Source organism: Lycium barbarum, chromosome 5 (assembly GCF_019175385.1).
Source record: "Lycium barbarum isolate Lr01 chromosome 5, ASM1917538v2, whole genome shotgun sequence".
In the NCBI taxonomy this organism is placed as follows: domain Eukaryota; kingdom Viridiplantae; phylum Streptophyta; class Magnoliopsida; order Solanales; family Solanaceae; genus Lycium; species Lycium barbarum.
In genome coordinates, this window is record NC_083341.1 from 142193619 (window position 1) to 142209866 (window position 16248).

The 16248-nt window shown below is 34.4% G+C and overlaps 4 protein-coding genes across 13 annotated transcripts; all 4 read left to right on the plus strand.

Moving 5' to 3' along the window:
• Nucleotides 1–66: 66 nt before the first annotated feature.
• LOC132642006 (F-box protein At5g03100-like) lies at nt 67–7380 on the plus strand. Of its 10 annotated transcripts, none has more exons than XM_060359212.1 (6): nt 67–1720; nt 2543–3806; nt 4898–5387; nt 5571–5641; nt 5754–6008; nt 7102–7380. In XM_060359212.1, the coding sequence occupies exons 1-2, from the start codon at nt 228–230 to the stop codon at nt 2598–2600; spliced, it is 1551 nt and encodes a 516-aa protein (XP_060215195.1). In that variant the 5' UTR covers nt 67–227; the 3' UTR covers nt 2601–3806; nt 4898–5387; nt 5571–5641; nt 5754–6008; nt 7102–7380. The 10 variants fall into 10 exon arrangements, with proteins under 10 accessions (XP_060215195.1, XP_060215197.1, XP_060215192.1 ...); XM_060359214.1 differs by having other exon boundaries at nt 4898–5346; XM_060359209.1 differs by having other exon boundaries at nt 4898–5641; nt 6090–7380.
• A 1437-nt stretch (nt 7381–8817) lies between these two features.
• On the plus strand, nt 8818–9690 carry LOC132642862 (uncharacterized). Its single transcript, XM_060359886.1, has 2 exons — nt 8818–9021; nt 9261–9690. The coding sequence occupies exons 1-2, from the start codon at nt 8964–8966 to the stop codon at nt 9569–9571; spliced, it is 369 nt and encodes a 122-aa protein (XP_060215869.1). The 5' UTR covers nt 8818–8963; the 3' UTR covers nt 9572–9690.
• A 2496-nt stretch (nt 9691–12186) lies between these two features.
• Nucleotides 12187–12924, plus strand: LOC132642864 (uncharacterized). The gene is made up of 2 exons (XM_060359887.1): nt 12187–12313; nt 12543–12924. The coding sequence occupies exons 1-2, from the start codon at nt 12256–12258 to the stop codon at nt 12851–12853; spliced, it is 369 nt and encodes a 122-aa protein (XP_060215870.1). The 5' UTR covers nt 12187–12255; the 3' UTR covers nt 12854–12924.
• A 1568-nt stretch (nt 12925–14492) lies between these two features.
• On the plus strand, nt 14493–15521 carry LOC132639948 (uncharacterized). Its single transcript, XM_060356325.1, has one exon. It carries the CDS (start codon nt 14493–14495, stop codon nt 15519–15521), a length of 1029 nt encoding a protein of 342 aa, XP_060212308.1.
• Nucleotides 15522–16248: the final 727 nt, after the last annotated feature.

Below are 16248 nucleotides of genomic sequence, written 5' to 3' on the forward strand. Positions count from 1 at the left end.
CTTGGACGGCGGAGTTGTTTTTAGGACCCACTCCAATGTAATTAAAAAGAATTCGATACCATTTTGATGAGATAAGAGCATAAAAAAGTAGGTTACAGAATCGTGTGCAGTAAATCTTCCTAAGAACAATAGGGTTCTTGAAAACCTCAAATCTTAGACTCATAAAACCATTGATTTTGTGCAGATCTTTAAGGTATCAAATCTAGCTTTGAAGAATTTTGTTAAGTATGGGGACAACAAGAATTGACATGTTGCCTGATTGTGTCACTCATATTGTTCTGTCTCACCTTGGCTTTAAAGAAGCAGCCCGGATGAGTATTCTCTCCAAAACATGGTTACGTGCCTGGTTAACACATCCAAATTTAGAATTCAGAATTTATGATTTCAAATGTATAAAAACAATAGACGAAATCTTGGAAAGATATAGGGAACAAAATATCCCTATAGAAAAGCTTAGTTTCTATGTTACTGGTGAAGTTTTTCCCCTGATTGATAAGTGGTTTCGAATTGCTCTTCAAAATGGTGTTAAGTATCTTGAATTTGGATATACTGATTATGGTTGTCATTTCCAACATATATTATTGTACCCCTTGCCTGTTTTCACTATCTTGGCAGCAAAATCTTTAAGAAAATTGGTTCTCAAGGACTGTGATCTCATGCAACTTCCGTTATTATCTAGTGGTGTGGCCAATTATTGTGATTCTTTGAGAGAGCTTTCTTTAATAGGTGTTCGTTTAGACGACAACATGCTTCAGACTCTGTTAACTACTTGTCCTATGATTGTCAGTTTCACCATTAAGCATTGTATTGGGTTGGAAAAGGTTGAGTTGCGGAATCTCCAGAAGATAAAGATGGTTTCTGTTTATATCGATAAAAAACAGCCTGTTGAAATTCAAGCACCAACTCTTGAACACTTGTTTTGTTGTGGTCTTGCGGAAAAGAGCCTTAAGTTGGATATTGTTGCATGTCTTAATCTGAAATCTTTAAAGCTATCATGTGTGAAGATATCTGATCGATTTCTCGAGAAAGTTACTTGTGAATGTCAATTCCTTGAGAGTTTGATGTTAGATAACGTCGTTAGTAAAGGGAGTAAAAAGCTTAAAGTTTGCGGGAGTCAATCTCTTAAGAAATTGGAGATTCGTGGTTGTGATGCCATAGCGGTGATTGATGAAGCTCCAAATTTGGAATCACTCGAGTATGTTGGATGCCATATTCCTGTGCTTAAAACTGGGAAAACATTTGGCCCATTGAAGCACTCGCGTATGGAATTATATCGCCACAGCAATTTAAATGCTCTATGGTTCTGTAAATTGAGGAAATTTCTGTTTAACTCGAACTCTTTGTTTCAAATTACCCTTCACTTCCCCAAATGCATTAAAATCGACATGGGACATTGGGATCCTTATCGTGGATTATTTACTATCCCCCAAGTGGACGTGTTAAATGTGCATTTAGCTTGGTCAATGAAGTGTCCAGTTTTTATGGATGCTTTATTATGGAGCTGTCATCCTAGGAGACTCAACTTATTCTCGACTATACGAATGATTACATGTTTCAACAATCATTTAATGCGTACGAAGAGTTCAAGTCTTTCTAGTTCTCGTGGAAGCAAGCCTTGGCAATGTCAATTAGTAGATGTGCGAGTCCATAGAGAAGACTTGAGCGGGCAGCCTGTGGAACATAACAAGAGGAAGAGAATTTGTTTTTCATTAGATTGGAGGTAGTTTCTCTCTAATGCAAATTGAATGCACATATTCTTTAATAAAGCTTACTACTTTATATATTTCCAGAATAAATTCTAGCTACTCAGATTTGAGTTCCATTTGAGTTCTAGTAAATATCAATACTTTGATTAATGGAAGTTGTTCAGCACATGACTTGATACACTGTGTTTGGTGCCTTTCTATTCAACATTTCAGCTTGTGGCCTCAATTATGTGTACTGCAGTAGAGGAAAATTTATGCTGCATCTGGTTCTATTTTAAACTTCTCATTCCTGTTCTTATAGCCTATAGGAATATAAAAACTATATAGCACTTCCTTTTCCCATACGGTAACTATTTGGTTTTCAAAATTTTGCAAGTAATATCTTCTGTGGTTCTGTTGAAATAGGGAGTAGTATTTTGAAAGAAGCAGGGCAGATCCTGCTAAAGCAAAGCAAGTTCTAACAGAGGGCTAACTTCTTATCTACTCTTGTAAATTTCTAGTAAATTTTCAAATCTTATCTATATTGTTTTAGAAAGTATTTGCTCATTTGCAAAAGGTGACTTGGATTTAGGTTCGTGTTTATCTCGCGCTCAGGGAAGCAAATCCATCTCTTTTTTGCCTTTAGGCTCAATTCTCGTGAGCGTGAGTCCAAGCCCTCTTACGAGCTCTTTATTAGCACACTAGACTTTTATAAAGTGGATGAAAAAGTTTGTCTTTAACCAATGATCGACTTTCCTTGAGATACTATTCACACTCTAATAATTAACCAAGGAACTTCAGTTTTCCTTCTTTTGAGATGCTCTCAAGTGTTCCGCGTTGTGGCTGTAAATGACTAGGCTTGATCATTCCCTTGTTTTGCCTGGAGACTCAACCTATTCTCGACTATACAAATGATTACATGTTTCAACAATCATTTAATGCGTACGAAGAGTTCAAGTCTTTCTAGTTCTCATGGAAGCAAGCCTTGGCAATGTCAATTAGTAGATGTGCGAGTCCATAGAGAAGACTTGAGCGGGCAGCCTGTGGAACATAACGAGAGGAAGAGAATTTGTTTTTCATTAGATTGGAGGTAGTTTCTCTCTAATGCAAATTGAATGCACATATTCTTTAATAAAGCTTACTACTTTATATATTTCCAGAATAAATTCTAGATACTCAGATTTGAGTCCCATTTGAGTTCTAGTAAATATCAATTCTTTGATTAATGGAAGTTGTTCAGCACATGACTTGATACACTGTGTTTGGTGCTTTTCTATTCAAAATTTCAGCTTGTGGCCTCAATTATGTGTACTGCAGTAGAGGAAAATTTATGCTGCATCTGGTTCTATTTTAAACTTCTCATTCCTGTTCTTATAGCCTATAGGAATATAAAAACTATATAGCACTTCCTTTTCCCATATGGTAACTATTTGGTTTTCAAAATTTTGCAAGTAATATCTTCTGTGGTTCTGTTGAAATAGGGAGTAGTATTTTGAAAGAAGCAGGGCAGATCCTGCTAAAGCAAAGCAAGTTCTAACAGAGGGCTAACTTCTTATCTACTCTTGTAAATTTCTAGTAAATTTTCAAATCTTATCTATATTGTTTTAGAAAGTATATTCTCATTTGCAAAAGGTGACTTGGATTTAGGTTCGTGTTTATCTCGCGCTCAGGGAGGCAAATCCATCTCTTTTTTGCCTTTAGGCTCAATTCTCGTGAGCGTGAGTCCAACCCCTCTTACGAGCTCTTTATTAGCACACTAGACTTTTATAAAGTGGTGATCGACTTTCCTTGAGATACTATTCACACTCTAATAATTAACCGAGGAACTTCAGTTTTCCTTCTTTTGAGATGCTCTCAAGTGTTCCGTGTTGTGGCTGTAAATGACTAGGCTTGATCATTCCCTTGTTTTTCCTGGAGACTCAACTTATTCTCGACTATACAAATGATTACATGTTTCAACAATCATTTAATGCGTATGAAGAGTTCAAGTCTTTCTAGTTCTCATGGAAGCAAGCCTTGGCAATGTCAATTAGTAGATGTGCGAGTCCATAGAGAAGACTTGAGCGGGCAGCCTGTGGAACATAACGAGAAGAGGAGAATTTGTTTTTCATTAGATTGGAGGTAGTTTCTCTCTATTGCAAATTGAATGCACATATTCTGTAACAAGCTTACTACTTTATATATTTCCAGAATAAATTCTAGATACTCAGATTTGAGTCCCATTTGAGTTCCAGTAAATATCAATTCTTTGATTAATGGAAGTTGTTCAGCACATGACTTGATACACTGTGTTTGGTGCTTTTCTATTCAAAATTTCAGCTTGTGGCCTCAATTATGTGTACTGCAGTAGAGGAAAATTTATGCTACATCTGGTTCTGTTTTACACTTCTCATTCCGGTTCTTATAGGAATATAAAACTATTTAGCACTTCCTTTTCCCACATGGTAACTATTTGTTTTACAAATTTTGGAAGTAATATCTTCTGTGGTTCTGCTGAAATAGGGAGTAGTATTTTGAAAGAAACAGGGCCGATCCTGCTAAAGCAAAGCAAGTTCTAACAGAGGGCTAACTTCTTATCTACTCTTGTAAACTTCTAGAAAATTTTCAAATCTTATCTGCATTGTTTTAGAAAGTATATGCTTATTTGCAAAAGGTGGCTTGGACTAAGGCTCATGTTTATCTCACGCTCAGGGAAGCAAATCCATCTCTTTTTTGCCTTTAGGCTCAATTCTCGTGAGCGTGAGTCCAGCCCCTCTTACGAGCTCTTTATTAGCACACTAGACTTTTATAAAGTGGATGAAAAAGTTTGTCTTTAACCAATGATCGACTTTCCTTGAGATACTATTCACACTCTAATAATTAACCAAGGAACTTCAGTTTTCCTTCTTTTGAGATGCTCTCAAGTGTTCCGCGTTGTGGCTGTAAATGACTAGGCTTGAGCATTCCCTTGTTTTGCCTGGACAGTCCTAGATCCAATCAGACTAGTAAACTCAGCAGTTTCCGTCCTTCCTTGAGGGCATTTCAGTCCTCAATTTTTGATAATCCCATTCACAGTAGAAGTAGAAGCAAGATCAGAGGGTACTGATGGTTTCATATGAATTTGTTAATCAATTTACAAGATCATAAGATAGTGTTCATGAACATGTAATGTTTTCTAGCTCAGACATCTATGTTCTCAATATACTGCTTAAAGATGACTTCTCTTTTGGCAGCTGACCAGTTTAATGCCTAATGCCTGCAATCTCAATCGCAGCAAAGGGTGGTATGGGAGTCAGTAACCTCAGAATCTAAAATCTTGTTCGCGTCATGGTGATGCAATCACGCCATATGGGTCGGCTGAGGCACTACTCTTAGCTTGTAAAATCGCGATCATGGGCCTGAGGGCTGAGATCATGGCCTCAAAAGAGGAAGAGAACGGCCAGAAAAGAGTTCGTAAAGGGTATCCACGAGCTGAATAGAAGGATGTAAGAAAGATATATCATCCAAAATTTCTGGCGAACAAAGTGAAAAAGAGTTCTATAAGTTTCTTTGTTCATGAAAGATGGGTATACGTGTAAGGATGTTGAGTTTTCCAGCTTGCATGAAGGGTCGCGATGGGAGGAAATTGCTGGTTTGTCAAGGCTATCGGATCTGCCAAATAGAGTACTTTGGCAAACCCAAAGTATAGGCTCTTACATTACTTCCAAATCGGTCTATCTAATGGTTTGATACCCTTATTTTCCCAGTAAACATATGTATGTTGTTGCAATTATCTAAATTTCGAGCCTGTGACATTTCTACATTACTTCAGTGTTCCTCTGGTGATAGCAGCTGTAGAATATACAAATATTGGACGTTATTCTGAACTATCGTCTGTATTTCTCCACTAATAATGGTTGGCTGCAGGGCTTCGCAATTTTAGGAGCTTCTCAATGTTGAATTGCTAGTAGAACTCAATGTTCCTTTTTGGCAATAAGGTTAGCCTAATTTTATGAAGTAGGGTGTTTCGTTGTACTCGTATGATAAATTTTCTTGATCTTCCATATTTAGTGTCTAAAATATTCTCAACCCGATTTCCTTCTATGCAAGTGTGATTTGCGTCAAGGCTGCCTAGTTGGAACAAGAGCAACCCGAAACCTGTTGCAGAGTCCGATTTTCAATAAGGGGATACAAAACATAAAAAGACAAATACATGTTGAAGCTAAGCGGATTCAACATTTAATTTATATACATAAAAAGTAAATTTTACTTTGTATATACAGTGAAACTTTCCAGCAATAGGGGATTCAGATGAACCCCTTGCGCCCCTAGCTCCGCTTCCTGCCTGCTGAAACCATCAATGAGGTGAATACTTTCTTCTATGATTATTACTATGATAACTACGTTATAGTCCATGGTGATATCTAATGAAGTTAAATTTCATAGTTTGGTTATAGGTGATCTCTGTTGAAGAGTTTTCAGTTTAGCATAAGTGTTGCAGCTAATTCAAAGGTTTTAAAGCTTAAGATACATTTGTCTTTATTACTTTTGAAGACGTCGCTTATTTTCTGTCTTGGGTTGTATATTCTCTTTCGTTAATTAGTGTGATATTACAGTAGCAAATGTGCTACTTATATATATGTTTCATTATTTCTTCCATTTTATGAACAATTATTTATTTATATAACTTCTTTGTTGTTTCTTGAGCTAAGATGGAACATTATTCAAAAGAATAAAACTGAAAACGCAAACGATAAACGTGAATCATAAGTTCGCATGATTTCAAAATTGGATAATGATATCTAACCGTTTAAAGTAGATACCATAAAGAGTTGTTTAGTTATTATACTAGTCATAGATGGATTGTAATGCGGGATTGTTTATATGGTTATTAATAATGAAGATTGTTATGCTGTGAATTATTGGATATGATGATAAGTGAGAAAGTGTAGCCTTCGAGGTTTCTGCCGGAGAGCGTAAAAGAGTAAAAGAGTGATGAGAGTCTGTGATACGAGATTGTTATAGGAGCGGAATGTGTGCTCGTGATCCGAGGTCATTTACCGTAGGGAGAGAGTGCTCGATGCCTGATGTGTCTTGTCGGGATGAGGTGCACATGGACTCGCCGGTCCCCCATGGGTCATGGCTATGAGATTTGATCCTGAGCATGTGTGTACGGTACATAACGGTTGGCCAGTGCATCACATATTCATACACTCATTTGCATTGATTGATTCTGTGTCTTGACTGATATTTGTATTTCGTTTGATTCTATATTTCGACTGATCTTACTCATGTCTGACTTTATACTGAGACTGATCTTGAAGTGTGCTCCATTGCTTATGTGCTTACTCGTGGATTATTGTCTTTTATATATGTGAACTAATTGTTGTCGGTCTATGATGCTTACAAGTATTGTGGTGTACTGAAACTACCTTGTTGTACTCTTTTCTGAGTGCAGAATTCGCTACAGCTTCCATGTCACGACCTCGCGAGTGATCCCGAGACCTTCGTACCGAAGACTTCAGGGTGAGCCATGCCACATCCGCAGCCCAAAGCCTCCTTCTCTTACATATCTGTCCTTTGCTTTCTTGAGACAATTATTTCATGTTGTTACGAGACTATTCTAGTTTTCACACATTGTTATTAGGATTAGTTGCTCTTGTACCGTTTCAGACTAGATCTCTTGGGTTGTAATGTTAATGTTGCATACTCCACACTTTTATTATTATGCTTCGATTGAGACTAGAATTATCATTGCTTAAATTTCGTATTTCTTAATTATGATTGAAGTTAAGGGAAGGGTTCGCCCACTAGGGGGGTTAGCGTGGGTGCTCGCTCAACCTATCGAGTTGGGTCGTGACAAGTGGGGAATCAAACCCTCAGGCTCAGCAACAAGGTGAAAATTCAGTTAGTCAATCAACTGAGCTTCTACAGACTACGATGATCGAAAGTAATTAAAAAGAAATTAGGTATATAATGAATGAAATTAATTGTATCAAAGGATCTACTGCCACGCCTTGAAATGAGTGAGCATGTGACCAAACAATCGATACTTTAAACTCCAATTGAATGAACCATTTATCATGTTGTACTCTAAAATTATTCATAAATGTTGTACTCGAAAATTATTCATACGTACAATCTATTATGCATTTCAAATTACATTTATAAAACGTTAATAATGACTTGAGGAGTAAAAAATATTCATACAATTTAATAGTCCAAAAGATAATATGTTAAATATATTAATGAATATTACCTTCATGATCAACCTCTTTCCTCACAATTCTTGTAGGTAAAATAAAACAGGAAAAAAACTAAGAAAAGAAAAAAAAATCACATACGGTCTATGGATAAATCACAGAAGGACCTATAAGTTAGCCAACTCAAGGGTTGAACTTTACACATATCCTCAAAAATATTTCCAAAAACTATATATAAAATTATTTTTATATAAAAATGATAAGCGATAGAAATAAAGTAAGAAATGATTAAAGATATGTTTCAAGACGAGTAGTCTGGAGATTATGAAAGATATTAAAATAAATTATAAAAGATTTGGTAAGACTAAAATAGCTAAAAAAAAAAAAAGTCATCATGTGTTGGGCTGACCAACTTATGAATTATGATAATTTTGATTTAAATAAGCACTTTTGATGTTTATCAAATGCGTAAATAAGTCAAGAAGTACTTGTAAGGTAGTTTGCAAAACTTATAAGCTTAGCCAAATACTCTCTGAGTTTGTATATCTCTCCATGATAATAATTTTAAGTGTTGGAATACTTGATGAAGTTTTAAAGATCGGTCCTTAGGCTAACACCAAAAATTTGAACTACTGAAGTTGAATTGTAATCTCTTGATCTATTAGTTCGTTCAAATAAAAATGTCAAGACATTTTTATTCGTGTAACAAAAATGTAGGTGTAAATTTGAGACAAAAGTTCAAAGTCTAGTGATTGTTTGCCCAGCCAAGACAATCATTCGTGTTCTACTTTTTATTCCATCTCAATACAAAAAAAAAAAGTAATTATATTAGTGTCAGAAATCCCGTAATAATTTTCCTAATCTTTGACCAAATCTTAGTCTTTTTGCAGTTTTAGATAAAACATTAATTTGCAAAATTGGATGATAAATACACATTCTATTATTTGTCTTTTTAGGAAACCGAATCTAATCTTACCTATCACAGAACCTCCCTTTCATTAGTTTACCTGAATCATCCTCCTTTGAAATATCTTTAAATTAGAAGTTGCTAGGCAGAAAACAAGATAATTCGGGCAAATCAATAGCTCACGTAAGAGTTGTTAACACAAAATTTTTAATGGCAACATTCATCAAAGTCCTAGGTTTAGTTCTCTGTCTTGCTCTGATGTGTGAAGGTACTACTTAACCTCAATCCTTTTTTCTTTTTCTTCTTTTCCTTTTATTCATTCTCCCTCCCTCTCTCTATTTCAATTACTAAAAGCAAAAAATTGATTTTGTCGTTTCTTTATACTATTTTTTGTGATACTTTAGATTATGTTTGGTTATATATGAATGAACATTTGAATCCAATTCACCTTAATTGCAATATTACAAGAAATGAATTATTAAATAATTTTGTATTCTTCCTGTTCAGGCATTGAGAGTTTGGGATGTGATTCTGACATTGTAATCAACCAAGCAAAATTAGGAGTCATTAAAGGACAACAAGTTTGGAATGCGACTCTCACAAATACATGTGTCTGTACTCTACTTGATGTGAAATTGAGCATTCCCAATTTCAATTCTGTCATTAAAATCAACACTACCATCATCTCCGAGTCTCATGATGATATCTACGATGTTAATGGAGGTCAACCAATTTATTCAAATTCTGGTGTCTTTTTCACTTATGCTGGAAAAAGCCTCAATGTTATAATAAATGACTACACAGAGGCTTGTTCATGAACATACATGAAGGAATACATTTTCTCTTGATTTCTACAGTTTTATACTGTAAAGGAAATATTATATTTAGTTGAAGGATTACAAAATTGGTTTATTTTTGTTTGTCTTTTTAAGTTTATATGGAGTAAACATGTTGAGTTAAATGTTTCCTATGATTTATTTAAAGTTGTTACGGTAACGTTGAGTATATTTTTTATAAAACTATACTTCTTATAACCCAAAAATAGGTATCAGTTGCATACAGATAAAATAAGAGAAGGTAGTTTAATATTATTTGATCATGTAGTACATATATTTAAACAAATCGGAATTCTCAACAAAAATATACATAATCACTGCCTCTGATTAATAATGAGGAGATTGTCATACATGAATTACATACTTTTAACGAGCATTTTTTGGCTTTGAATAATTAATCCAGCTCTGTTAATACACATTTCGTATTCTATTTTGTACTATAAAATAATAGATACATTCTCGCATAATTTAATGGAGTACAAGTATTATTTAATACCACCAACCAAACACTCTGTTACAACTATAATACAATTATTGTTTCCTTAATACAACCAACCAAACACTATATTTTCAGCGAAATCTTATGCGGAAATCAATTATTCTAATACATCAACTAAACGACCCCTAAGAACAAAACACTTTTTATCTCCTCAAAAGATTTTTCCAATTTCTCTACTCAATAAATATTCAAGAGCAAGAGGTCACGGGTTCGAGCCGTAGAAACACCTAGAAATTCAGGATAAGGCTGCGTACAACAAACCTTGTGGTTTGACCCTTCCTCGGACCCTACGCATAGCAGAGGCTTAGTGCACCGGGCTGCCCAGCCTTTTTTTTTAAAATATGCCAAGAAAAAAAAAAGGAAAAAGAAAATTCAGATGTAGCAACAACGACGTCATATGAGCTCTAGCTTAACTGTATGGTCCAAACACCTGAAATTGCCCATTTCCAAACCCTAATATTAGTAGAAAAGAGCCATAAAGAGAGAATAAGTAACAATCAATGGCAATATCAGGTGGTTTAACGGTCTCTGCAACATTGGTTACATACCCGAAAAACCCACTTCATAACTCTCTCTCTCTCTCTCTCTCTCTCTCTCTCTCTCTCTCTCTCTCCTTCTAAGGTTTGTATTTTTTAACCCCTTTTTTTGCCCTTATTTATAGGTTAAGAATTTCATATTTTTTCAAATTTTTAGTGAATTGTTTGGTGGGTATTCGTCAAATTAGCTTATTTGCCTAACTTTATACTCCCTAGTTCAGTTAGTCAATCAATTGAGCTTCTACAGACTACAAATCTCCCTTAAGTGTGAAATCATGATGATTGAAAGTAATTAAAAGGAAATTAGGTAAACCTATAATGAATGAAATTAATTATCTCAAAAGATCTACTGCCACGCCTTGAAGTGAGTGAGCGCTTGACCAAATAATCGATGCTTTAAACTCCCATTGAATGAACTATTTATCATGTTGTACTCGAAAATTATTCATACGTACAATGTATTATGCATTTCAAATTACATTTATAAAACGTTAATAATGACTTGAGGAGTAAAAAATATTCATACAATTTCATAGTCCAAAAGATAATATGTTAAATATATTAATGAACATTACCTTCATGATCAACCTCTTTCCTCACAATTCTTGTAGGTAAAATAAAACAGGAAAAAAACTAAGAAAAGAAAAAAAAATCACATACGGTCTATGGATAAATCACAGATGGACCTATAAGTTAGCCAACTCAAGGGTTGAATTTTACACATATCCTCAAAAATATTTCCAAAAACTATATATATAAAATTATTTTTATATAAAAATGATAAGTGATAGAAATAAAGTAAAGAAATGATTAAAGATATGTTTCAAGACGAGTAGTCTGGAGATTAGGAAAGATATTAAAATAAATTATAAAAGATTTGGTAAGACTAAAATAGCTAAAAAAAAAAAGCCATCATGTGTTGGGGCTGACCAACTTATGAATTATGATAATTTTGACTTAAATAAGCACTTTTGATGTTTACAAATGCCTAAATAAATCAAGAAGTATTTGTAAGGTAGTTTGCAAAACTTATAAGCTTAGCCAAGTACTCTCTGAGTTTGTATATCTCTCCATGATAATAATTTTAAGTGTTGGAATACTTGATAAAGTTTTAAAGATCAGTCCTTAGGCTAACACCAAAAATTTGAACTACTGAAGTTGAATTGTAATCTCTTGATCTATTAGTTTGTCCAAATACAAATGTGACATTTTTATTCGTGTAACAAAAATGTAGGTGTAAATTTGAGACAAAATTTCAAAGTCTAGTGACTGTTTGCCCCAGCCAAGACAATCACTCGTGTTCTACTTTTTATTCCATCTCAATACAAAAAAAGTAATTATATTAGTGTTAGAAATCCCGTAATAATTTTCCTAATCTTTGACCAAATCTTAGTCTTTTTGCAGTTTTTGATAAAACATTAATTTGCAAAATTGGATGATAAATACACATTCTATTATTTGTCTTTTTAAGAAACCGAATCTAATCTTACCTATCATAGAACCTCCCTTTCATTAGTTTACCTGAATCATCCTCCTTTGAAATATCTATAAATTAGAAGTTGCCGGGCAAAAAACAAGATAATTCGGGCAAATCAATAGCTCACGTAAGAGTTGCTAACACAAAAATTTTAATGGCAACATTCATCAAAGTCCTTGATTTAGTTCTCTGTCTTGCTCTGATGTGTGAAGGTACTACTTAACCTCAATCCTTTTTCTTTTCCTTTTATTCATTCTCCCGCACTCTCTCTATTTCAATTACTAAAAGCAAAAAATTGATTTTGTCGTTTCTTTATACTATTTTTTGTGATACTTTAGATTATGTTTGGTTATATATGAATGAACATTTGAATCCAATTCACCTGAATTGCAACATCACAAGAAATGAATTATTAAATAATTTTGTATTCTTCCTGTTCAGGCATTGAGAGTTTGGGATGTGATTCTGACATTGTAATCAACCAAGCAAAATTAGGAGTCATTAAAGGACAACAAGTTTGGAATGCGACTCTGACAAATACATGTGCTTGTACGCTACTTGATGTGAAATTGAGCATTCCCAATTTCAATTCTGTCATTAAAATCAATACTACCATCATCTCCAAGTCCCATGATGATATCTACGATGTTAATGGAGGTCAACCAATTTATTCACATTCTGATGTCTTTTTCACTTATGCTGGAAAAAGCCTCGATGTTATAATAAATGACTACACAGAGGCTTGTTCATGAACATACATGAAGAAATACAATTTCTCTTGATTTCTACAGTTTTATACTGTAAAGAAAATATTATATTTAGTTGAAGGACTACAAAATTGGTTTATTTTTGTTTGTGTTTATAAGTTTATATGGTGCAAGCATGTTGAGTTAAATGTTTCCTATGATTTATTTAAAGTTGTTACGGTAACGTTGAGTATATTTGTTTTATAAAACTATACTTCTTATATCCCAAAAATAGGTATAAGTTGCATACAGATAAAATAAGAGAAGGTAGTTTAATATTATTTGATCATGTAGTACATATATTGAAACAAATCGGAATTCTCAACACAAATATACATAATTACTGCCTGTGATTAATAATGAGGAGATTGTCCTACATGAATTACATACTTTTAACGGGCATTTTTTGTCTTTGAATAATTAATCCAGCTCTGTTAATACACATTTCATATTCTATTTTGTACTATAAAATAATCGATACATTCTCACGTAATTTAATGGAGTGCGAGTATTATCTAATACCACCAACCAAACACTCTGTTACAACTATAATACAATTATTTTTTCCTTAATATAACCAACCAAACACTATATTTTCAGCGAAATCTTATGCGGAAATCAATTATTCTAATACATCAATTAAACGACCCCTGAGAACAAAACACTTTTTATCTCCTCAAAAGATTTTTTCAATTTCTCTACTCAATAAATATTCAAGAGCAGGAGGTCACGGGTTCGAGCCGTAGAAATACCTAGAAATTCAGGATAAGGCTGCGTACAACAAACCTTGTGGTTTGACCCTTCCTCGGACCCTACGCATAGCAGAGGCTTAGTGCACCGGGCTGCATAGCCTTTTAAAAAATATATATATATGCCAAGAAAAAAAAAAGGAAAAAAAAAGGAAAAAAAAGGAAAAAAATATATATATATATGCAACAACGACGTCATATGAGCTTTAGCTTAACTGTATGGTCCAAACACCTGAAATTGCCCATTTCCAAACCCTAATATTAGTAGAAAAGAGCCATAAAGAGAGAATAAGTAACAATCAATGGCATTATCAGGTGATTTAAGGGTCTCTGCAACATTGGTTACATACCCTAAAAATCCACTTCATAACTCTCCCTCTCCTTCTAAGGTTTATATTTTTTAACCCCTTTTTTTGCCCTTATTTATAGGTTCGTCAATTTCATATTTTTTCAAATTTTTAGTGAATTGTTTGGTGGGTATTCGTCAAATTAGCTTGTTTGCCTAACTTTATACTCCCTAGTTCAGTTAGTCAATCAAGTGAAAGAGTTCTAACACCCGGACTTCTGAAAAATGCAGCTGATACCAATATTGATCTTGGCTTTCGACCTCATGCTCTCAAACGGAAAGGCAAGAAAGCTATAACCATTTACCAAATTCAGCATCACAGAAACATTATTGCAAGTGCCAGAAAAAAATTGAAAAATTTTGCTTCATCAAATGATATAGAGTGACCTAGTGAAGATGCAACTGTTTGAGAGCAACAGTGCTTTAGCACTTTAAGAATCACTTTAGGAGGACTTTTGTAATGCCACATGAATTGCAAAAGAAATCCCATACTTTATTGGCCATATCACTCTCACTGAACAGATGAAAAGCATTCTCCTCTTTCTTCATGATGAGGGTCCTCTTGGACAAAGTAACTACTGATATAGCTGTTAAGAAATGTGGAGTCAACCTTTCCTCTATTTGTAATTGCTGCATTATTCACAAAGAGGAGAATGCTTTTCATCTGTTCAGTGAGAGTGATATGGCCAATAAAGTATGGGATTTCTTTTGCAATTCATGTGGCATTAATTTTAGCAAAGGATTGGTTAGACATAGGGCAATGAAGTGGTGGCTTGTCAAAGCCAAGAATGATGTTCATAGAACTATCCTTCAGTGCATACCAACAGCGATCTGCTGGCATATTTGGAAAAGCAGATGTTCAGCAAGGTTTGACAATATTAAGATGTCGGGTTGGTTCATAATTCAGCAAGTGATCAAATTCATTAAGTTGGTCATTAATTTGCAATTTCCAGACCTTCGGATTCCTGTAGATTGGCATGATGTTTGTAAGGAAGTCGACCAACTGAAACCTATGATTGTGTCTGTGGCTGTATACTGGCTCAAACCTGACTTTGGTTGGGTTAAACTTAATGTGGATGGCTGTAGTAAAGGGAACCCGGGATCTTCAGGAGGGGGTGGCATTATTAGAGATCATAATGGATCCGTGATATGCGCTTTTGCTGAGTATTATGGGGATTGTAGTAACAATCTTGCAGAAGCTAAGGCAATGCTTAGAGGTATCATTCTATGTATCAATAGTGGTTTCACTAACGTGATAGTTGAATCAGACTCTATGATTATTCTAAATTTGATCAAGAGAATTAAAAAGCCACCTTGGCAGCTAAATCACATTATTGAACAAGTTATGGATTTGATCAAGAATGACAACTTTATCTTCTGTCACACTCTTAGAGAGGGTAACAACACTGCAGACATGTTGGCAAATCTAGGAGAGGAGGCCAAGAATACATTTATCTTCAGTGGGACTGTTTCCATTCCTTCTAATATTAGAGCCTCAATAAAGTTAGAAACTGATGGACTACCAAACTTCAGATTCAGCAAAAAGAAGAACAAATATGTCATTCATGACAGTGGATAATCTTTTCTTAATACTCTCCACTATGTACACAGCGTCACTTAGCGATGCTACAAATCCCGTAGGGGATTTCCAACACTTTTATGCACATGCTGGATATTTTTGCTTTCATATTTATCATAGGTTGGTGATAGCCAATTCTCATCCTGTTTTGGAGGCTAAGGTTTATGTCCTCCTCCGTGTAATTATAATTTTTGGTAAATATACAGGTTGGAGTCAATGCCTAAACTCCTCCGTCATATAGATGGAACCTTCGAAAAAAAAAAAAAAGTGCTTTAGCACAACTTGTTTTGCTTTTTGGGATTTTATATTAATTTCTTCAACACTAGTTGTTTTGTGGTCTGGAAGCAACTCTTTTGCAGCTCATATTTTGAGCTTTAATTGTAGTAATTATAGCACAAGGATAGCCGAAAGTTTCTTGATGGTATCTATTTCAATTTTCTAGTTTTATTAAAATTTTGTTGACAAAGTGGTGTTGGCAGTCCTTTCAACTACGCCAAATGTTTCAGTTCTGTTTATAACCAAATTTGGTGAGAAGTTGGATGCTCTATATTATACTTGTCCAAGTTGCATAGTTTACAATTTAGGCCTTCAAGTTTAGTATCAATGATTTTGATGATCATGTCATTGGTCGTTATTCACTTTTTTTTAGTCGAAGGTCTATCGTAAACAACTTGAACGAGTAATTCCGAATTCTTTCATGTATGTTTGACTGATATATTGATTTACA